General features: G+C 41.6%; 1 protein-coding gene across 2 annotated transcripts in view; it reads left to right on the top strand.

The window, feature by feature from the left end:
• Window positions 1-23,292, top strand: part of HUNK (hormonally up-regulated Neu-associated kinase) — a 122,231-nt gene that overhangs the window by 60,589 nt on the left and 38,350 nt on the right. For both annotated transcript variants that reach the window (XM_030579235.1, XM_030579234.1), the window contains exons 2-5: window positions 2,921-3,213; window positions 11,949-12,004; window positions 19,871-20,006; window positions 21,913-22,040. In XM_030579235.1, the coding sequence (XP_030435095.1) occupies window positions 3,008-3,213; window positions 11,949-12,004; window positions 19,871-20,006; window positions 21,913-22,040 (526 nt within the window). In that variant the 5' untranslated portion in view covers window positions 2,921-3,007. The remainder of the gene's footprint in view (window positions 1-2,920; window positions 3,214-11,948; window positions 12,005-19,870; window positions 20,007-21,912; window positions 22,041-23,292) is intronic.

The raw sequence follows: 23,292 nt of genomic DNA, 5'->3' as shown, positions 1-23,292 counted from the left end.
ACTAACAAGACATTGTCCTGTCCTAGAGAGCAAAAGCTCACCCCAAATCTTTCTAGTGTATTACAGCCAGGCTTGGCTGTGATCTTCTGTTCGTGAAACAAACACGCTGTCCTCTTGCCTCCTCAAGGGAAAGATCCAGAATGTGTCTCTGTCCCTACCATTATAGTCCAAAAATCCATTGTCATTACTTGCAAACAGAGTTGTCCCTGTTACTTGTGTTTGCCTGTCTAGACTCTCCCCTGGAGACTTTGCAATCACCTGATTAGCATTTTGCTCAGACAGTAAATAGGTGTTTATTGTGAAGCATACAATAGTCAATTTGCATTTAGACAGATACATAAACACATCATGCCGGAAAGAAACCTGTTTCTCACCTTTTGGTGACCAGCCCCAAGTCACAGACCTTAAGAACATAATTTTCAGTATATAGACATAACTCCTTACATATTATCTGTACATATATTTCTCAATGATTATGAGGAGCAGTGTGACAGGCTTTCATTGGAGACCTTATGTGACATTCTTTGGTGAACTACTACATAGATACTAGGGGATCCCTGAAATCCCCATGCACCCCATGCCCTGTGCCAGTTAGCACCAAGAGGTCTCTGGATCACACACATACTTAAGTAAAACAATACAGAGAAGTCTTCCCCACAAGCAAAACACATAGCAGTTGACTGGGAACCAGCAGAACCACTGACTGAAATTATAAGCCATATGCTGATCCAGAGAAAGAAAGTTTTAAGATGTCTTAGGCATTTATTAGTGGTCCATCGTTATAGTATCTGACAGCCAAATACAGTAATTAAAATTCACATAGTACTCCCTCGTGGACTTTAATATTTGTCTCTCCCATATATTTCTAGTTTGTGCCATCTTGTTGTTGTCATTCCTTGTCTTTGGTTAGTGCAGAAATGCCATTGCATGTCTTGAAATATACTCTAACAATGGTTAGACTTTGGCTTATCCATACCTCTTCCAGCAGTTGGCTTCACAAATGAACCCCTTTGACTATGTTATTTTCAGCTCTTGAGAGCTTCATTTTGGACACGGTTAACTCGTTAGCAGCAGCATCTCAGAAGGAGGCAGCCAGGGCCGCCGAGAGCGGGTTCGGGCCCCGGTGAAAAATGTTTTGCAGGCCCCCCAACAAGGGCGGACCAGCTGAACAGGGCCAACAAAGCCAGAGAAGCCGGGCCTCAGGCCCCCTGCCGGACCACCAGGCCCCGGTAATTTGTACCGGCCTCCCCCGCCTCTCGTTGGCCCTGAATGCAGCAGCCTTGATAGTTTGTGAACAGAGAGGTGACTTCTGTGTAGGGTCACAGCCTGTTGAGAATATTTATCCTAGTGCTTTGTATTGACACTGGAAGCAAACCAGGAGCCACTGGAGGATATGTTCTTGGCACTGTTTCCAGGTAGGAAAGTGATCTTATGTGATCTGTATAAGGTACAATTTACTTCTTGTCTTAATCATCAGTCCCAACTACCATAAGTTAAAATAGTTCAGTTGGCAGGCAGTTGAAAGTATGAATTACTGGGGCTAGATCATCATCCAGGAGGAGGGATGGACCTAGTTGCCTGCTAAGCTGGAGGCAGAAAGAAGATCATTTTCATGACCATTACTGTCTGGATTAATGACTAGTCCAGTAAAACTCAGATACTTGTCCTGCATTAATTATTTCTGCTCTTAATGGGAATAAATAAGGCAAGGGTAGTGCACACAATTGCTTGTGACTCAGATACAGGCACCCAATAATGCTGTTTGTGGGGCAGCTGTGTATGCCACTTTGAGGGTACATATGCACATTCCACCCGCTAGCCTGAATTTGGCCCTATGTAGATAGGAACTTTTCAAATAAACTAGGTATAAAATTCATTGTCATGCAACAAGACCAAGCTCTTTTTTCCTGTTTCTGAAAAGTTAAAAGGTGTCACAGTAGAAATGGTTAGTGAGCGCCTCGATTTCAGTGCATGAGTTAAAAGGACTCCTGTTGTTGAGGGGAAATGTAGAACACGAGGGAAGGGCTGAGCATAGCCTTTTGTTCTTCAGCTGACATATGTTGTTCAATCCTTGGCTGGTGCTAATGACCTGGAAGTCTGCAGCATCATGTCTAAATGGGAAAGTTTAGGAATTAAATAAATACCTAAAATCACGAAGCAACGAAAGGGGTGACTGTGTTTTTACTACAAACTGTTTAATGAACCTGCCAACACAATAACTAGAACCAGTGCCTCTCGATGTATAAAACAATGGCGTCATAGAATGAATCCAATGCCTTTGTTCTTGGAAGATGCAAGTGGTTATTGTGTTGTGGAGGTAATGGAGAGAGTGTTTTTAAGTGTATGTTTTTAAAGAGATAGTTCAGGTTGACCAGAGGCTGGAAGCCGTGCTCTTTTTTATTTTATTTATTTATTTATTTATTTATTTATTTTTGGTAGTACATAACATGCTGCTCTTCCCTGTTCGGTTAACTTTTAAGAAACTTGTGCTGGAATTGTGACATCTCAAAACATAAGCCCAATGCCATATGCATGTCTAAATCACATACAAAGGTCACATTCATGGTTGCATGTAAATCTCATCATCAGAAACTTCTGAGCAAATAGCAAGAAGAAGACCAAGTCCAGCATGTTCAGACTAAGCATTCAAGTTTGTTTAACAGAAGTGTTTTCGCCCCTTTGATATCCATATCTTTGCAACAACTTTTGTCTGTCATTCCATACACGGGGCTAGGAAAGCAATTAGGTCTCAGTGCAAGAAAATAACAGCTATTTCTCTGTGCTCGGCTGCTGTGCCCCAAACAGCTTATCAGTTGGTACTTACATCCCTTGATTTATTTTGAGGTTATTTGTACAAGGTCAGAGCTGATAAATCATTGGTGTGTATGATGTCAACCATGCCTCCTTTGTTTCTTATCAGGTGGCAGTGAAAGTTATTGACAAGAAGAGAGCCAAGAAGGACACCTACGTCACCAAGAATCTGAGACGTGAGGGGCAGATCCAGCAAATGGTCCGACATCCCAACATAGCTCAGCTGCTGGATATATTGGAAACTGAAAACAGCTACTACCTTGTCATGGAGCTGTGCCCTGGGGGCAATCTAATGCACAAGATCTATGAGAAAAAAAGACTGGAAGAGCATGAAGCACGCAAATATATCAGGCAGCTTATTCTAGCAGTGGAGCATCTTCATCGGGCCGGGGTGGTTCACAGGTAAGGTAGAAAGAGCTGCCTGTGAGAATTTACCCAGGAACATTTAAATGATAATTTATATATTTTTTATTTTTTTAAACTTTGATATAACATTTTCTGTTCAGGTTTGTGGCTAATCTTGATGTTCTTATCCTAGACAATAGTGAACATCTGTCCACCTGAGCCCCAGCAAAGCTCTTAAGTATGTGTGCAAGTTAAGTAAGCACGAGTAGTCTCATTGATTTCACACACTAAACGTTATGCACGTGCTTTGCTGAAGCAGGGCCCTACTTCTACTTTTTATATCTAGAGCTTTGCATCTTCAAAGCACTGAACAAACATAACTTGTCTTCCAGCCATCTCTGAAGGTAGATAAGTATAGTCTCACTTTAAAGATGGAGAAATTGCAACAGAGAGGTCAATTCACTTGCCCAAAGTCTCACATCTGATGAAGTGGGTTCTAGCCCACGAAAGCATATGCCCAATAAATTTGTTAGTCTCTAAGGTGCCACAAGGACTCCTTGTTGTTTTTATCAAGACAGTAGTTAGAACTGAATTAGAACATGGTAGTTCCTGGTTCTACTTCTCTACTCACTCCATTAGATTGTGTTGCTTCCCAAAACTGCCACATGATTTAAAAATCGAAACAAAACACAGAACTTGGCACATTTCAGTCCATGTCACAATCTCTTCTGAGGATAAATCTAGAATTGGCATGACAGGAGCATTGCAAGAATCGAGCAGAGTGCTATTGGAGAAGGATGATCTTGTTAAATATACAAACAGATGGGTTCAATTCTTGGTTCTGCCTCAGATTTCCTGTGTGACCATGGGCAAGTCACTTAGGCCCAGGTCCTCCAAGGTACATGGGTTCCTAAGAGGATCTGGGCCTCGTTTTTCTGGGTTTCAGTTGTCTACCTGTCAAAAGGGGAATAAGTATAATTCCTTTCTCCCACTTGTTTTCTGTCCTGTCTATTTGTATTGCAATCTCTTTGGGGCTGTGTTTATGCAGCATTTGGCACAATAGGGGCTGATCTCAGCTGGAGTTTCTAGCACTACTGTAATATAAATAAGTGTGGGAAAAATTATTTCTTCTACTGGTTCCATTGCAGCAATTAGGTAAATTGAATGTACTAACTCAAGTTGAAATAGAGCCATGACATGGAGCGTTGCCATTGCTTTTGCGAAAACTGCCACACATGGTCTGAGCCTTGATTTTGGGCAGGAATTGAGGCAGCACAGTGTCCCTTCACACCACATTGAGGTCCACATTGTGCCCTTCAAAGATAAAAGTCTCAAGTAGGGGCTTTGGGCGAGGAAAACTGCAAGGATTTCCTCACTGAGATTCCTGTGTCATCTCTTTCTGAGGGGGAGAGGTTTGTGTGCCCCTCTTGTGTCCCCCTTGTGTCCCTTTCCTGCTCCAAAACCTGGCTGATCTCAAGGATTCATGGGAGGCCCTGGTTATCCACGGAAAGCCCCAGTGGTGGCTCTGGCCTCATTTCCCCTCTCTCAGCTCCTCACCAGCACATATCAAAGGGAGTCATGCTGCTATGCATCATCTGTCTGCAGCGCCCCCAAAGAGGGGAGATATGACCTGGGGTATATTAACTTTTCCAGACAGGTTTCATGGGACTGAAGGAGGAGGACTCTTCTGCACAGAGAACTCTTCATAGGTGCTGGGGAAAGTGAGGGAGCTGCCCTGGAACCACCCAAATTCCCATCTACACGGAGGGGCTGAGCTCCATGCATGGACACACACGCAGATGTTGGAAGGCACAATCTATCTCATGATGTTAGTCTAGTATTAACTTAGGGCTTGTCTACATCAGAAAGTTGCAGCGCTGGTGAGGGAGTTACAGCGCTGCAACTTTGAAGGTGTACACATCTGCAGGGCGTCACCAGCGCTGCAACTCCCTGTTTGCAGCGCTGGCCGTACTCCCGTTTTGTCTCGGGTGTAGAGGATCCAGCGCTGGTGATCCAGCGCTGGTAATCCAATGTAAACACTTACCAGCGCTTTTCTTGACCTCCGTGGAAGGAGGAAGCCTCTGGTAATCAAGCTGGTCTCCTTCCCCAGCTTGCTCTCGCGTTCCCGGAACCCCGAGCAAGCAGGTCTCCTTCCCTGCGGTTTGCAGGGAGGTTCGGGAACGCGAGAGCAAACCAGGAAAGGAGACCAGCTTCGCCGCGGTTTGCTCTCCCGTTCCCCGAGCAAGCAGGTCTCCTTCCCTGCGGTTTGCTGGGTGGCTCCGGGAACGCGAGAGCAAACCGCGGCGAAGCGGGTCTCCTTTCCCGGTTTGCTCTCTAGTTCCCGGAGCCCCGAGCAAGCAGGTCTCCTTCCCTGCGGTTTGCTGGGTGGCTCCGGGAACGCGAGAGCAAACCGGGAAAGGAGACCAGCTTCGCCGCGGTTTGCTCTCCTGTTCCCCGAGCAAGCAGGTCTCCTTCCCTGCGGTTTGCAGGGTGGCTCCGGGAACGCGAGAGCAAACCGCGGCGAAGCGGGTCTCCTTTCCCGGTTTGCTCTCTAGTTCCCGGAGCCCCGAGCAAGCAGGTCTCCTTCCCTGCGGTTTGCTGGGTGGCTCCGGGAACGCGAGAGCAAACCGCGGCGAAGCTGGTCTCCTTTCCCGGTTTGCTCTCTCGTTCCCGGAACCCCGAGCAAGCAGGTCTCCTTCCCTGCGGTTTGCTGGGTGGCTCCGGGAACGCGAGAGCAAACCGCGGCGAAGCGGGTCTCCTTTCCCGGTTTGCTCTCCCGTTCCCGGAACCCCCCCTTGAAGCCGCCCAACAGCGCTGCAGTGTGGCCACATCTAACACCACTTGCAGCGCTGGTTGCTGTAAGTGTGGCCACTCTGCAGCGCTGGCCCTATACAGCTGTACTAATACAGCTGTAACTACCAGCGCTGCAAAATTTTAGATGTAGACATGGCCTTAGAAAAAAAAGTGCCACCTATTGCATTACTAGTACCACAGTACTGCCCATAGCTATTCCTTGGAAGTCTCCTATCCAAGCAGTGACCAACTCCAAGCCTGCTTAACTGATACAATGTGGCAGGATCAGTCAGTATAGTTGTAAGTATTTTCTATGGAGGCTTAACCATTCAATATCTTGTCTTTCATTACAAATGTGATACTTGGAGTATCATAAAGAGACAAGAAAGCCCACTGGAATGATAATTAGAATTGATTGCATTGGATCTCTGTTTGCATAAGAAAGAGAAATGCTAATAGCTGCCTCTGGAGTTGTCCTTCAGCCTGCTGGGCTTTGGGCTATAGAAGCTCTGAAAATAGACTGCTCAATCAGTAGCATTTAAAAAAAGAAAGAAAGAAAGAAAGAAAGAAAGAAAGAAAGAAAGAAAGAAAGAATCAGTGCGGAAGTCTGATTCATTCTCACCCTGAATGCAATGACAATATTCTCTTGTTGTTGTTATTTTTAAAGCTGTTTCAAAAATAGCAGCACTCAAATCTATTCTGTGATCTGTGGGTGTTCACATTCCCTGTTTGATAAAGAAAACACAGCCGCTGGGGTCTCGTGTGGGCTGACATTGTTGGTGCCCCTTTCAGAGCTGGTTCTTTTGATCATTCAACCTCTTGAATGGAGATGGGCATTTAAAGAAAATAAGTAAATTGCTGAATATTTTGTTCCAAAAATTTACCAAATTTGTCAGCTAAATTATTCACTGAATATACTCACAAATTATCTTCTTGGTTCTGCAAGCTGGGTGAAAAAAATTAGTTAAATAAACATATTTGAAATATTATAATGAAACTCAGCTAAGCTATCTGATGGATATTATTTACCCAGCTCCACTCATTATGATAAAGTCTTGGTATGGTGAGAAATCACTCTGATCTCAGGATCAGATATGGGACCCTGAATTCAAAGGAAATGTGTCTTTTAAGAGTATAGTGACATGAAAACAGTTTATAATTCAGAAACTCCAAGCAGCCTCATTTATTTTAGAGATAAGTAAATCGCTTGTGTATATGTATTGTAAGTGATGTATGTTGCCATAGACACATGCCTTCCTAGGCCTTTCTGAGGCCAATACTGACTGTAGATGGTAAACTCCTCAGTGCAGGGACTGTCCTTTCCTAAAGGTGTAGCCAGCACTGAGAATGCTGTAGCCACTACTGGAATACAAGATAATATATACCCTAAATATAACTCTGTGTACAAAGAAATGTGGATCATTGTTATGATGAGAAGAGCTGGTTGTTTGTTACAATTGTGCAAGTAGCAAGCTCAAATATGACTCAGATAGGAATCTTAATCTTTCCCTCTGACAGAAGAAAACAAACCCAAATGGCAGTATATGGTGAAGCTTTCTCTTTTCAGAGGGTGTTTACACAGGCCTTCATGCTGTCAAAAACCAGGATGAACATTAAACCCCTTGGGAGCATAAGGACAACAAAGAAAATGAAGTGAAAGCCTGGGTGCTTGCAACAGCATCCCACAGGAAATTCTCAACAACCTTTTAAAAGTAATTTTAACAAAATTCAATCCTATTCAGTGCAATTACTGTCAGAATGTCAAAGAAAGGAATTTAATAATATACTGAGAGCAAAGATAGCTTTCTGTATACCCTGTTTTTTCTATCTTTTTTCTTCATGGAAATATATTCATACCTTCTGTTAGGATTGTGCAATTAAAAAAGATCAGAACTGTTGAAGACAAGAGAAATATATATGTATAGGAGTATCTATATTTTTTCATCCACTGTCTCCTTCTCTCCCCTCCCTTCCCCAAAAAAACCACATTGAAAAGAGTGAAGGTGGTGTCCTAGGATTCAGTCATTTAGGACATCATAAGATCTGTGCGTTGACACCCCTTGCTTGATGTGTTAGCTTTGATAACTTTCATCCTATTAATTTTAAGTGCAAGTAGTCTGGTGGCTGGTGCAGTATTTATGACAGATCTTTGCACTAGAGAAGAATGTCTCCTTTTGAAATGCAAAGCTGGTTTGTCATTCTATTTTATGATATATTTCAAAGTTACCATTAGTCATTCTCTGTTGGAGCACAATGTCATTAACAAACTAAGCATTGCTTTAAGGATGTCAGTCCAAATTCCCTTTTCACTTACACTAATACTGCCACGTTGACTTCAATGGTCTTGGGCCCAATGAATATTGTTTGGTAACAAAAATGGTCTCTTTGGAATGTACATAAGCATTATAACTGAATCCATGCAATCTGCTGTCTATTTCACCTCCAGCTCTTCTTGTGGCTATAAAGTGGTTGAGGGTGGGTGAATTAGTGTTGGGCTGGTTCTTTTCTTATTTTGTGATGGAGAATGTAATGCAGGATGCATCCACCATCACTACTGCTTTGCAGCTGCCTGCTGATAACACAACATTGACTTCCAGCAAACACATTGACTCTGTGTCCCCACCTATCATAAAAATAAAATGCAAAATAAGCCTGAGTTTTGCTGTGTGACACCAGAAAGTGAATATTTGTAAACGTATTTTAAGCTGCCCAACTAAAGACTTGAACTATTGGCTGGAATAAGCATTTCAAACATTATGCATGAAACAAACAAAAAATCAAAAGAGGGAAACGTATTTTCAAAAATGGGGAATGACGACAGCATGTTCATAGTTTCACAGCGCAGGAAACTATAAATATACTCTGTTTCTCTGTATTACAGTAATAGAGCTTGGTCTGTGCTGAAGGTCTTACCGTTTCTAGACTTTAGTAACTAGCAGTACAGCCAGCACCAAGTGTTGACTCAGCCCCTGCAAAATCAGGAGATTTAAACAAAGAATGTTGGGTTCTTTTTCTTAGTCTCCTGGTTTCTAAACCTTTGGGATTCACCCAGGTGATGTGTTCAACCTTTTCACTCATGAAGGCTGGAAATTTACTTTTGTGGAAAAACAAACTAAAACATGAAAACTGGTATTTTCCTGTAGTCTTACGCCACCAGGCCAGGAACCTGGACTTTAAGGGACACACCAAAAAGTGTGAAACTCATGCCGAAATTGTGAAAGTCACAAAAATTGCAACGTTGACCTAAGGCCTTGATCTTGCAAAGATTTCTGCATGTGCTTAACTTTACACAATCTGGGTAGTTCCATTGATTTCAATGAGGGCCAGATTGGTTTCTGTGTCCCTGCGTAAGTTGTATATGCGCTATGTGGCTTGGCCATTTTAAAAGCATCCTTAGTCAGAGTAGATTAGATGTGTGTTTGTTTTTATTTTTGTTTTTTATTTTCTGTAAATCAGCACAATACATTTTCTTACTCTCTCTTACAAATATAGCTATGAGTGTCCTCAGTTCAAATGAATTATCATGAACTTTCTCAACTGAAGATATAATTTGGACACACACATCACTCAAAACAGAATTAACAGAGCAGAGCAAAAGAAAACAATACAGAAATTTGAATGCATTAAGAGTCAATCCTGTTCCTGCAGGGTGAGCCCAAGCCAGGCATAAAACCAGCTGTGATCAAAATGAGATAAATAGCATGTCAACTCCACCTCTCCCAAGGCACTGACCTATTCATTCACTAATGTTCTATTCTGTAAGTGCTCTCTCTGCCAGGAAAGGGCCCCACACTGACTGTGTGGCTCTTTTCCTGAAGAATTTCCCATCATTACTAACACCACTGCAGCTCCATTGAAGCATCATAGGTCAAATGCCAGAGACTGCCTGGAGCCTTACGCACTATGTTATCTAACCCTGCTCAGAGCAGGACTGTGTGGTATAAATGCTGGCGGGTGCCTCATCTGTGTTAATGCTAACACTGATACAGCATCGGCAATGATGAGACATTTTCCAGCAAAAAGATGTAGTGTAGACAAGGCTCCTCTGGGGTACTCTACTTCCTTTTGCAGCACCTCAGACATAATTTACTTGGTGGGAAAGGTGTTTCTAACTAATTGGAGCCAAAGTTCACTTGTTGGTATATAATAAGTTGGATGTTTCTAAAGAGTTATTTTGCTGTTGCTTTTGGGTTCATCCACTGAGGTTAAAAAAAGAAACATGCACTCACTGGGCCTGATCCAGCGTGTCCTTAGGTAAAACCCCACTCACTTCAATCACTTTTTAAAAGTGATATGCTTATAATAATCTAAAATGGAATATTAATGAAAAAATCATTCTTGGGAACAATCTCTTAGAAATATAAATAGACTATAGGGCCAAAATGGGACCATACCACTGTTACTACCATTTTCTATTGACAATATTCCTTCAAAATATTCTTCAAACGTTCCCCTCTCCAGATGTGCAATATTGTTGTCAAAAAGACTGATGCGAAGGGTGTGTGTGCACCTCCTCCATGCATATTGAACAGAACCATTGTACACAGAATGGGCTTACTCATTCACATGCTCAGAGTCCACATCCCTGAAAGCAAAAATAATTGCGAGGGTATGGCTTGATTTGACAGGGAGGTGGGTGTTGCTTTGGTTTCTGATTTTACTGGTTTGAGGTTTATTTCTTTATTTCAAAGAAGGATTAAAAATAAATAGAACGGCTCTCAGGTATAAAAAAAGGCAATAATCATTTCCACTGTTGAAATGCTGAGTTGTTCACCAAGTAAGGGCTGGTCTACACCAGAAAATTAGTTTGACCCAGCTACGTCACTCAGGAATATGAAAAATCCACTCCCTTAAGCGATGTAGTTAAGCCAACCTAAGTCCCCGTGTAGATAGTGGTAGGTCAATGGAAGATTATTTCATCGACCTGGCTACTGCTCTTGGGGAAGTGGATTAACTACAGTGATGGGAGAATCCCTCCTGTCAGCGTAGGTAGTGTCTACACTTGAAACACTAGTGTAAGCAAGCCCTAAGTAGAAGTATATCGATCTAGTTCACAGTGCTGCATTTTACAAAACTTTCAGATTAACAAATTACTGGTACATATAGACTACTAGATCAGTTACCATGGACTACTAGCTCAGTTACCACTTACCGGGAAATCTATTGAGAATGCGGACATATGGGTAAACAGCATGGATTAACGAGGTCTGACTGCACTCTGTGGTACAGTCTGTCTATTTTTAGCTACTTTGTTTTTCTCTCTGTCTATGACACTTTTACTTTATCTGTTTTTATTTTTCTTAAACTTTATTTCTTCTACATGACTTTAGTTGTATGTATTTTTAGTCTTTCTATTCTTTCACTCATTTATCTTATTATTCTAATTACCTTTGTGGCTTTTGTATTCCTTCTGTGGGCGTTTTGCCTGCTTTTCACTGATTTTCAGCTTTCATTTCATCTAGCAATTCTCTCTCTCCTTTTTAAAAATCTTACCTCTTTCTTACTCATACTTTGTCTTAATCCTAAAACTTCCTTTTAACTTCCAAATCGTTTTTCTCCCTGTTCAGAGATGTAGTATTGTCTAGTACTGGACAATTCACTTTACTGCATGAAATTCTGTTTGCTTCTGTTGATTTCATACCAGATCAACTTTTTTCCTGGTGCTTTGCCCCTGTTAATTCCCAGTGGTCAGTAGCTACCTGGTTGTTAACCATATGACAGCCTATCTGAAAGTCTGTATATACAGGCAATCAGACAATGAAGAAATGAGAAGTAGGTCTCTCAAGTCCAAAGGATACAGGCAGTAATTTGGAAGAGGAGTAACAAAATGCTTTTAAGTGTAAAACTAAACTCAGCTTTAACCATGGAACCATGTCCACTGCTTCCATAATTCATAATAGCTATTACTATTTCTGAATCTTGTAAAAAAACCAGTTGAGAATAACAAAAAGTTGTTTCATCATTTCAGATGCTCACTCAAAATATTTTATTTCTTTCAGAGACTTGAAGATAGAAAATCTGTTGCTAGATGAAGACAACAATATCAAGCTTATTGGTATGAAACTCTTTTGGAAATTCCAATAACATAAATCTGTGCAATCATATAAAGGGAATTTTTGAGTCTTCACAATCCTCCATGTGACAACACATAATGGTGTTACAGAGAGATGCTGAGAGAGTGCAAATAGCATCCAAGCTGTTGCTGAAAGCACACTGTGAAAAATGTTCCAGTGAATTCAGATTTATTTATTAAAGGTCCGATCCGGCAGTTTTTACTTAGGCAAAAGTGCTATTGAAATCAGTGGGAGCATTGCCAGAGTGAGGATTATCAAAGTGATCCCACAAAAATAATTTGTTTTACCCTGTTAATTTCATATTTATTAAGCGCTGGATTCTGCCCCCAGATGCACGTGCTTCTGCTGAAGTCAGATGAGAAATTGATTTAGAAGCTTGTTTAAAAAAATAAAATCAACAATGGACTCTTGATTGTATTACGGCACCCACTGTATGCAGTGCTCAATTCATTCAAGTCCTGCAGACGTAGATTAATCGTCTATGAATATATTCTCCTCTCACTGCCTGTGTGTAACTCCCATTAATGTTAATGTGGGCATTGAAAAGAAAATATGCCCCTTATTAAAGAACATCTGTTTATATTTATTTCCATGCCTACACATTTTCCAGCAGCAGTATCTTTAGTTGTCTACTTAGAAGTCAGATTTTTTCTTTCACTCTGTCTTTGAAAGAGAGATTTCGTCATTTTAGACTTGATGAAAAGTGTTGACTAAACTTAGGTCAAAAGGCGAGCCAGTTCATCTATATGAACGATACACATCTCTGTGCAGACAAGAAGGGACTGCTAATGTATTTTAAAATATCCAAAATCCACTTAGGAATTCAGTGTTTTGAAAAATTGCCTTGACTTGTTAGTCGCTACATTTTAGTGAATCAAGTAACTCTGGAAAGATAATAGCAAAACAAAATGTTGCATTGCTTCAGTTGCAGGTCAAGAGGATATTGATATGTTACCATGAATCATTCATCAATATGATGGATACCACCCATTATCTCAGTTTAGCAGCTAAGTGAGACCAGATGGTTTGTAACACTGTAATGAGAACATCTGACGGATTTAAAGAATTTCTGTAACTTTCTTGTTATTCGGGGGTTTGATTACCCAACAGTACATACACTTGACATCCAAATACAGACACAGTCAGATGATTCAGATACGATATAAAACTGGTGTGCCAAAACAAAAGAAAAAATGTCCAAACTGTTTCCACAGTCTTACTTACTTCAGTTGCATAAGTAAGGTCTCTCCACAGTAGGTGGTATGGAAAGGATAGGGAAGGAGATGTTTAGGTCTTCTTAGGCCATGGCTACACTGGAGAGTTGCAGTGCTGGTGGTGGGTTTACAGTGCTGCAACTTAGTAAGTGTCCACACCTGCAAGGCACATCCAGCGCTGCAACTCCCTGGCTGCAGCGCTGGCTGTACACCTGGTCTGCTTGAGGTATAATGATTGCAGCGCTGGTGATGCAGCGCTGCTCGTCAAGTGTGGCCACCAAAAGCGCTGTAATTGGCCTCCAGGGTATTAGGAGGTATCCCAGAATGCCTGTTCACAACAAACCGGAAGAGTGGCTAAACTCCAGGTACCTCGGAGCTGCTTATCTTAAAATACAAACACAGCTCCTGTTTGCTCGAGTGAGCAGCAGAGTCAGGCAGGGAAATTGCTTTGGAATGTTCACAGCTGTTTGCTTGAGGAGAGAAGCCACACGGCGGAGGGGGAGGAGGGAGTCCGTGTTGAGCAGCTGCTTATGTGGGCTGAAGGCTATTTAGGAGTGCATAATTTGCATTTAGTGAATAAGGGGGATGGGGGAAGGGGTCAAAACTTTTTAAATGATTGAAGGTAGGTGCTGTGTATCTTCCAGTCCTTAGAACTTGCAAGGCAGGGAGCTGACACAGTGTCACCTCCAAAAATCCACTCTCTCTGTCTCCCCCACGCTCCTTGTCACACTCCACCCCACCCCCTCTTTTGAAAAGCACGTTGCACCCTCTTGAACGCTGGGATAGCTGCCCACAATGCACCACTCCCAACAGCGCTGCAAATGCTGCAAATGTGGCCACACTGCAGCGCTGGTAGCTGTCAGTGTGGCCACACTGCAGTGCTTTCCCTACACAGCTGTACGAACACAGCTGTAACTCCCAGCGCTGTACAGCTATAAGTGTAGCCATACCCTTAGACTAGCTTACATTAAAATAAATTGTCCTCTAGTCCTCACAACTGACAGCAGCTTAACAGTAGCAGATTGTACTCAGTGTGTGTTTTTAAAACAAGGCAATTCAACCCCATTGTCCAACTGTATAAGTTATAGAACATAAAGAGCTTTTTATTAGACTAATAGTTTATTAGACTAAAAGTAAAAGCAGATTTCCAGTCAATCCAAACAGCTACATTGTATCACAAGTTAGCTGAAACTCCTTGTTTCAGGTTCTCCTACTGTAAGGAAATCCTCGGATTTAATTTTCTTGAGAAGGCCACCGTTTGGTGAAGTAATCCAAAACAGATATGAGTTATCTTTTAAGTGATCCACCAATTTGTTGGCTAATGCGTCTCCTCTGAACAATTCTTTATTTGACACCTGTAATGATTGGTCCTGATACCTTAGCAACACCAGTTCAGGGCAACTGCACTTGTATTCCTCCTCTATTTTCGAGCAAGGACATCCACTTTCAGGTTTCCGGCTCCCCAGCTGTTCACTCTCTTGGGTAGAGACATGTGTCTCTCTTCCTCTTGACGAGGGTATCTCCAGGCCACATTATAAATTCACTAGCAAAGTCAGGCGCCTAAGCCAGCCTGCTTTACTTTTCTCTTCAAAGACAGTACCCATGTAATTGCCACTTTAGTTACCACACAGCTCTTTCTAATCAAGCACATTTACTCTTAAGGTAAAAGCACTACAGAGAAAACGGATTAAAAACAATAAAAGAACCTACATGCATACTAATCAGCTTACCAGAGATCACCCCCTCACTCCAACAAGGGTTCTGGCTGATGAACAGTGCTTCAAACCTTACCCAGGGGTTTTCCTGTGGTTACCCATTCATAACTCCTTTAGCTCAGAACAAGCACTCCCATGAATCTGTGAGTTACTCCTTTATGTCCTTTGGGCCTTTTGGTCCTGGGAATAGGTGATTCATAGACAAAGGTCTCGTCCCCATGGTGAAACTCAAAAGATCAGTCAGGAGGTGGGTATTTGCATTTCCCTCCTTCAAAGTATTTCCTAGGAAACCTACTCAACTAACAGCTCATTCTTGTCTTAACCCATTATTTAAGAGTCCTTTGAATCTCATAACACTTCTCAAGGTTTGGGTTAGTCCTGTGTCCTAGACAAGTTACATACAATCCCACACACCACAAACATTTTTAATACAATGAGCTCCTAAGATACTTAAACTTAATTCAGTATGGTTTGTCTTGGATAATGCAGGAAATTGTCATACCTGTCACAACACACAGACAAGTATTTCTGAAATTTTTTTTCTGAAACCCTTATGGCAGTGGTTTTTGACCTGTGGTTAGCAGACCCACTACGTCTAAGATTTCCAAAGGGGTCTGCGCCTCCATTCAAAATTTTTAAGGGGTCCACAAATGAAAAAAGGTTGAAAAAAGTCTATTTATTCATTTAATTGGAAATATGTGTGGATGGAACAGAGAAGAGAGACCATAGGGAACTGGTTGCAGCTCCCTGATTCATGACCCCTGGCCCTGGTGCAGGTTAGGGCACAGAGGCAGCTCTAACTTACACCAAGTGGAGGATTGAGTGTAGTGGAGATCCATGCCATGTCCCTGTCCTGCCCCGGCCATGCCCTCACATTTCTCTTAAAGGGGGCAGCTGGCAGCAGCATCTTCCAGTCTTCTGCAAGCAGAGAAACTCTTCTGTATAGGGGGAATTCTCCACCGGCTGTCTTTGGCTGGTTGAAGGCTGATTTGTGTTGCTCGTGCAGCACAAAGTGGCCTCTGTAGACGAGAGAATCTGCCCCTCCCGACTCCTCTGCACACTCTCTCATTTAGATGATACATGATAATAAAATATTTTATATCACCATAACTATGAAAGGTCTCTCAGCGGAGGCTGTCATTGTACAGATGCTTTCCAGCAAGGGCTTCTGAGTGGCAATGAATCTGATTTGGAGAATAAAGCTCTCCTTTCTGTGCATGAATATGCAGAGATGTTCAGCTACTAAGATAACTTATGGTAAGCTCCTTGGGGCAGGGACTGCAGTTTGATGTGGAATAGGACTCTGGGAATTCAGTTCCCATGGGAATGCATGAGTAAACAGGAACTTTCAAAGTCAGATGACTGTATTAGGTCATTGCTCTTCAATTAACCAAAACATTATTTATTTTTTACTTTGATCAACATAAAAGTTATATTCTGTATTAGGTGCCAGAGTGCTTGGCATTATACAAAACACAGACAAAGACAGTGCCTGCCCTAAGGAACTTACTACAAGTTATCGGAGGGCTTGTCTACATCACAAAGTTGCAGCGCTGGTGAGGGGGTTACAGCGCTGCAACTTAGGAGGTGTACACATCTGCAGGGCATCACCAGCGCTGCAACTCCCTGTTTGCAGCGCTGGCCGTACTCCCGTTTTGTCTTGGGTGTAGAGGATCCAGCGCTGGTGATCCAGCGCTGGTAATCAAGTGTAGACACTTACCAGCGCTTTTCTTGACCTCCGTGGAATAAGCAGGTATCCCAACATACCTGAGGAAGCGTCTGGTAATCAAGCAGGTCTCCTTCCCCGGTTTGCAGGGCTGTTCAGGGAACGCGAGAGCAAACCGCGGCGAAGCTGGTCTCCTTTCCCGGTTTGCTCTCGTGTTCCCCGAACCCCCGTGCAAGCAGGTCTCCTTCCCTGCGGTTTGCAGGGGGGTTCGGGGAACGCGAGAGCAAACCGCGGCGAAGCTGGTCTCCTTCCCCGGTTTGCTCTCGCGTTCCCCGAACCCCCCTTGAAGCCGCCCAACAGCGCTGCAGTGTGGCCACATCTAACACCACTAGCAGCGCTGGTTGCTGTAAGTGTGGCCACTCTGCAGCGCTGGCCCTATACAGCTGTACTAATACAGCTGTAACAACCAGCGCTGCAAAATTGTAGATGTAGACATACCATCAGTAACAGAATGCCTCTGCTTACTCACACACACAAATGAGAGCTTAACTCCTTGAGTCTGACTCCTGTTCTGCATCACACTGCCAAAATGATGGCTTCTGATTTTGTCAGTTCTTCTTTGCTACATATTAAGATGATTTAGAGTAAGTTGTTAGTGATTTGTATTAAGCGCATTGGTTATATTCTGTTATGCATGTTCCTTTTATTGCATAAAGTGTCGCCCTGGTCAGCTGCTTGCTAAGACTCAGATCTGAGATGTGGATTTCTGAGGTCTGGGTGAAATAAATGTGCTTCTCTGTAGCCAGTAGCCCTTGATCAGAGGTATCTGATAAAGACATAATCATAGTGCTAGTTATAGGGCTTGGGGCATTCTTGGTACCACAGATTGGCATTCTGTTCAAGAAATAATGGCCAAAAGCAGCTCTAGTGTAAGTGGATGCAATTCCACTGAAGTTGCTGCTGCTTTGCCTGCTTGCACAAGGGCTGAATTAACCCATAAGTTCTTATATTAAATGTCTGAGAGTACTAATGGCCCTGTTATTTAGTAACATTCCCTTCACTGTAATAGTCTAGTTCAGGGGTCGGCAACCTTTCAGAAGTGGTGTGCCGAGTCTTCATTTATTCACTCTAATTTAAGGGTTCGCGTGCCAGTAATACATTTTAACATTTTTAGAAGGTCTCTTTCTATAAAGTCTATAATATATAACTAAACTATTGTTTTATGTAAAGTAAATAAGGTTTTTAAAATGTTTAAGAAGCTTCATTTAAAATTAAATTAAAATGCAGAGCCCCCTGGACCCGTGGCCAGAACCCAGGCAGTGTGAGTGCCACTGACAATCAACTCGCATGCCGCCTTTGGCACCTGTGCCATAGGTTGCCTACCCGTGGTCTAGTTTAATCAGTAGCCCATATGCTGAGCTCACTATTGTGTTCCTGAAGGTGTTACAACATAGAAGTGTAATGTGATGGTTCACTGATTCAGCATTAAGAGGAACAGTAGGGGAGTTTCCTCATGTCATAATGTTTACTTTGAGGAACCAATGATGGTCTTTGATCTTAATTCTGCAAACAGCAAAGGTTACAAAAGATATTGGATAAAGACAATACCAGTATTACAATTATTAGTGTTAGTGCCAATTACGTTCTCTCATTAAAATCAAAAGTAAATATTTATTTAAAAGCCCAGTGCATATACTACCAATATTTTGAAGAACTTCTTCAAAAAGGTTCCCCTTTAGTCCATGATACAATCCCTGTCCAAGGCACACCTCTTGGTAGTGCAAAGAAAGGAAGAGTGAAGAACTGAGGAATCGATTCATTTCTTTTCTGCAAGGAAAGAGGTTTTGTTTCAGTAAGCACAGCTTATATATTTAGTTAACTCCCTGGGCGTGTTTATAGTTTAAACAAATATGGTGCAGCAGATCCTCAGCTAGTGTAAAATGGCACAGGTCCATTGACTGTAGTGGAGTGGTGCTGATTTACACCTGCTGAGAATCTGGCTCGTTAAGTATTTTGTCAGTAAAGCACAGTGTTAAAGTTGTGCAATTTGAAAGGGCAAGATTCTGGTAGGGTAAGACCTTATATGGGTCTATGGAGGTATCTTTCCTAGGAATATTTTAATTATCTTACACTTGACATAATCTGGTCCTGTCTGTGCACAAAATAATAATAACAACAACAAGAATATTCAGAATTATTTGTATAAACTCCAGGGATAAGTCATCTTTGGCAGGGATGATTAATCAGTATCCAAACAGGGTAGGATTCCATCAGAGGCAAGAAATAGTCCCCACCCTTCCTTCAGTTTTAACAATGTGCTCCTGCAGACTCTCTCCAGCACATTTTGAATGCTCAGATGTAATGTAGTGCACATGCATTCTGTGCTTGCCTTCCTCCCAAATAGTCAGTCAAGTGGAAAATATTCATATGTATTCACTTAGACACTTCAGCTCACATGGTAATCTTTATAACTTTATTTTTTCCTAGGCATTATTCAGTTTTCCTGTCTAAACTAATTTCATTTAAATCACCCTGAGATCCATATGCGTTGTATGCATTCTGGAAATTTGTAAGAAGCATGAATCAAATCAAAACATTCAACTGGAAATGGAGACTTTACATGGATAGATGATATATCGCTATAAATACATTACTTCAAACAAAAAACCTAAACAAAAAAACCCCAATTTTTTTTCCACCCATATTTTTCCCTATTTGCCATTTCAGACTCAAGAGTGCTGACCTCTGCAACCTTGTGTTTATATATTACCACCACAGCCCTAGAAAGCAAAACCTCTTGTTAAGGTTGATGGCTCATTTACACGATTTAGTGGTAAAGTTTGAAGCTCTAAGATTTAGACTTTGCCTTTTAGCAATGTTTTGCAATAATATAAAATATTTGACAATCTTAAGGTCTTTTTCTGCCCCATACACATGCACACTCAGGCCAAATTCTGCTCTCAGCTGTACTTCTGCAACACCCATTAAAATCATGCCGTTGCAAGTGTGCATCTGACAACAGAATGTATCCTAAGTTATGTTTCTCCAATAAATAAAAAAAATTACTTGACAAAATCTTCTCTTTCAATCCATAAAGATAGCTAACTCTTGAAAGTGCTTTTTCAGGATGAGTTCTTATTATGGCAGTAGACTTCATATGTGTGGAAAAATTATATTCTTTTCACTAATGTTTCAGTGCATGTGTGTGTGTGTACGTGTGTGTATTATCTAGTATTTCTTTCCTTTTCACAGACTTTGGCTTGAGCAACTGTGCGGGTATCTTGGGTTACTCTGATCCATTCAGCACACAGTGTGGCAGCCCTGCCTATGCAGCCCCAGAACTTCTTGCAAGGAAAAAATATGGTCCCAAAATAGACGTTTGGTCCATGTGAGTTATGTAGCTCGTAACAGCTAATTTTTTTTTTAATTCATTTTACCGTAGATCATATCAGATATATTAAAGTGTTCGGTTACTGTGATCAACCAAACTCCCTAGGAATAGCGTGACCCACTGCTTGGGGGACATCTGGATTAGAAAATGGACTTTATTATATTGTATATTGATTATTTAGATTTGGAGGAGCTGAAAATGTGGTAAAAACTTTCCAAATACAGAGGAAGATATGGTTTTTACACTGAAGTGCATTTAATATACCGTATTTAGTTCCTTATACACCTAAGGATCTCCAAACTCGCCCACTAAATCCATATATTATATACAGTCAGCTCTGGCACGAAGGCTGGAAGCTACCCAGCTCACTGTATAAAGAACATAATAGTAAAGATATAAGAGAAATTTCAGCTGAGGAAACTTCTCTTATATCTTTTCTCATACAAATACAAGAAATGTTGTGAGATTTTTAATGTCCATAGAATGCAGACAAAAGAGTCCATTGCCTGAGGTAGGGGAATACTAAAGATGTTTTGGAGCCAATGTGTCTGCGTTATTGGAAAGGCTTGGATTGCACTCTTCTATTTGCCCAGCTGTTGGCCCATATGTGGTGTCAGCAGTATATACGGACACTTTTTTCTTCTCCTGCTTGGAAATAAACACAGTTGTAATCCATGAGCAGGAAGAAGTGGAAAAAGTGGCATAAGGTCAAACATTAAAGCGGTACTGCCTTCCTGAGCTGTAGAAGTTCTAGCTCTGCTCTGCTACTGACTGGCTGTGCAGCCTCAGGCAAACCATTTAACCTCTCCATGACTCAGTTTCCCTGTCAGTAAATTAGAGATCATAAAACTTACATGCCTGAATTGTGAGCATTCGCTAATTAACTTTTTATAGCCCTTTAAAAATGTAAAGTGTTATCTAGATATTAATACTGCTAAGAGGGATAGACCATAGATATACATAGCAGTAAGAGAATAGTCAAATGTATACTTATGTCCAATGGGTTAATTTCTTATATAACTCCACTGATGTCAGTGCACCAGGTCTGAATTTGATCCAGTCATATCTTTTTACAACTAACCACTTTTTAGGAGCTTTACAAGTTGGAGCCTTATTTGTAGTCTCTGCTCTGAGGAGATCCAGAGCTAAACTATCATACAGCTACTTAATCTTTCACTCCTGCACAGGGTCATCTGTCTACATCAGGGATGGGGTTACCAGCACTGTGGAATGCAGGAGCTCTTACTCTGATTGGAATGCAGACAATCAGAAGGCTGCCATTCTTCTAAACCCTTAACCTTTACCAGCAAAAATATCCTGTGCCAATATTTTTTTTTTAATTTAAGAAAAAATGTAGTTAGTGTCTAGCCTTCCCTGTATCTAACCACACTATTGCTATGGAGTGTGATACCTTATAATACACTGAGTTCATTTCTGTGCTGTGCATGAGTTACTGAGATTGCCAGCAAAATGGAAAAAGTAAATTCTCAAAGGGAATTTAATTTAAAGGCCCTTTTAGGAGTGAGGAGAAATAGATGAAACCCCGAGTTGTCATCAGTGAATTGGCCAGTTTGGGGGAGTTAATATCAAGAATTGTTCAGCTCTTGTTAGAGCTGGGAGTCTTTCCACTGCCATTGGCTCTGGATCGGGACCTTTATGTGAAACTCCCACTGACATCAGTGAGCAGTCCACATGCAGAGCAGCAGTAGAATCAGGCTCCTATTCCAAAGGTGCTGGGGACCCTAGAGAAATGAAAGTTGCACATTATTTTTACAGTTGTTGAACATTAAAGTGAAAATATTGCAGATAACTACAATGTCTGCACTTTCCTACATGCCTTTCCTCACTCCTGATGGCATACTTTTAAGTTCCTTAACTGTTTCTTCTCTGCTTCTCTTTTCAGTGGAGTGAATATGTATGCTATGTTGACTGGGACTTTACCTTTCACTGTGGAGCCATTCAGTCTGAGAGCTTTGTACCAGAAAATGGTAGACAAAGAAATGAATCCTTTCCCTGCTCAGCTCTCCACAGGTAATCAGCACAGCATCCCCAAGTCTATTCATATTCATTCAGGTGGAACCATTGCATTTAACTGTGGATTTCAAGATTTTGCACTAGCATAACATGTTAACTGTGAAAGAATGTAATTATTTTTTTCATTATAGTTAAAGAAAGATCTGCATGTGCCACAATAACATAATGCTTTGCTTTTTGAACACAAGATTAGAAAGGGACAATGTTGCAATGAATCTGAGGTATGAGCATGCTGCAATATTGTGGAGAGGAATTTGTGGAGTTGCTCTGATTTTTTTGGTGTGTTTGGTCTATTTTTCATTTCAAATGATTCAACTGAGTGAGATTACAAAATTATTAGTTATTATTAATAATAATAAAATATTTCTTCACACAGTAGATCCTTGCCCTTTGCAACAGTATCATTGCTAAACTTCAATACAAATTGTGTCAGCATGTGGCAAAAACCCTGGCTTTTTTTCTTAGGTTTCATTTGCCTATACAGAATTTGGTCTTTCCTCTTATTTTCCAAACAGAGACAGAATTTTAATTTTTTTAACCTCCTGTGACAATGAGTTCCACAGTCTAAATATGCACAATGTGAAAAAATATTTCATTTGATCAGTTCTGAGTTTGCAGCCTTTTAATTTCATTGAATGTCCCCTTGTTCTTGAGATATCAGAGATGAAGAGCAGATGCTCCCAACCTGCCTGCTCTGTATCAGTCACCATTTTATATGTTTTTATCAGGTATTGCCCACATTTGCTAGTCAAGGGACAAGGTGGAGAACAGAGAGACTTGCTGAACCTTCACTAGCTCTCAGCATGGGACTGTTGTGGCAGGGAATTGGGAGCACTGAGTTGTAAATTGAGGGATCAGCACTCTGTGTGTAGGAGTTAGGGAGAAGTTGGTAATGGTACCGAAGGGGAGCAAGACTGGATTGTTGCTGGGTGACGGGTAATGGGTAGAGTGTAGGGATATGCAATTGGGAAATTGTGATTGGGGATCAGTTGCTGATCCGGAGTTGGGTCTGATGCTGCATTTGGGAGGGGGCACTATGGAATCTGTGCAGGTTATTGGAGAGACTATGAAGGTAGAAGATGATGAAGGGGACAGGAAAATAGTGAACAGCAGGGAGGGCTGTAAGCAAGGACTGCCTCCCACAGATTAGCAGCATACCAGCTAGAGGCATGTTGAGTGGGTGCTCCTTTTGCAGTTATTTATGTAGAGTTGGGGAGAGAAGGCATATTGGCAGTTGCAGAGGAAATGC

The sequence above is a fragment of the Gopherus evgoodei genome, chromosome 1 (genome assembly GCF_007399415.2).
Source record: "Gopherus evgoodei ecotype Sinaloan lineage chromosome 1, rGopEvg1_v1.p, whole genome shotgun sequence".
Classification (NCBI taxonomy): domain Eukaryota; kingdom Metazoa; phylum Chordata; order Testudines; family Testudinidae; genus Gopherus; species Gopherus evgoodei.
The sequence above is the reverse complement of the archived record's forward strand: the minus strand, read 5'-3'. Positions and strand labels throughout refer to the sequence as shown.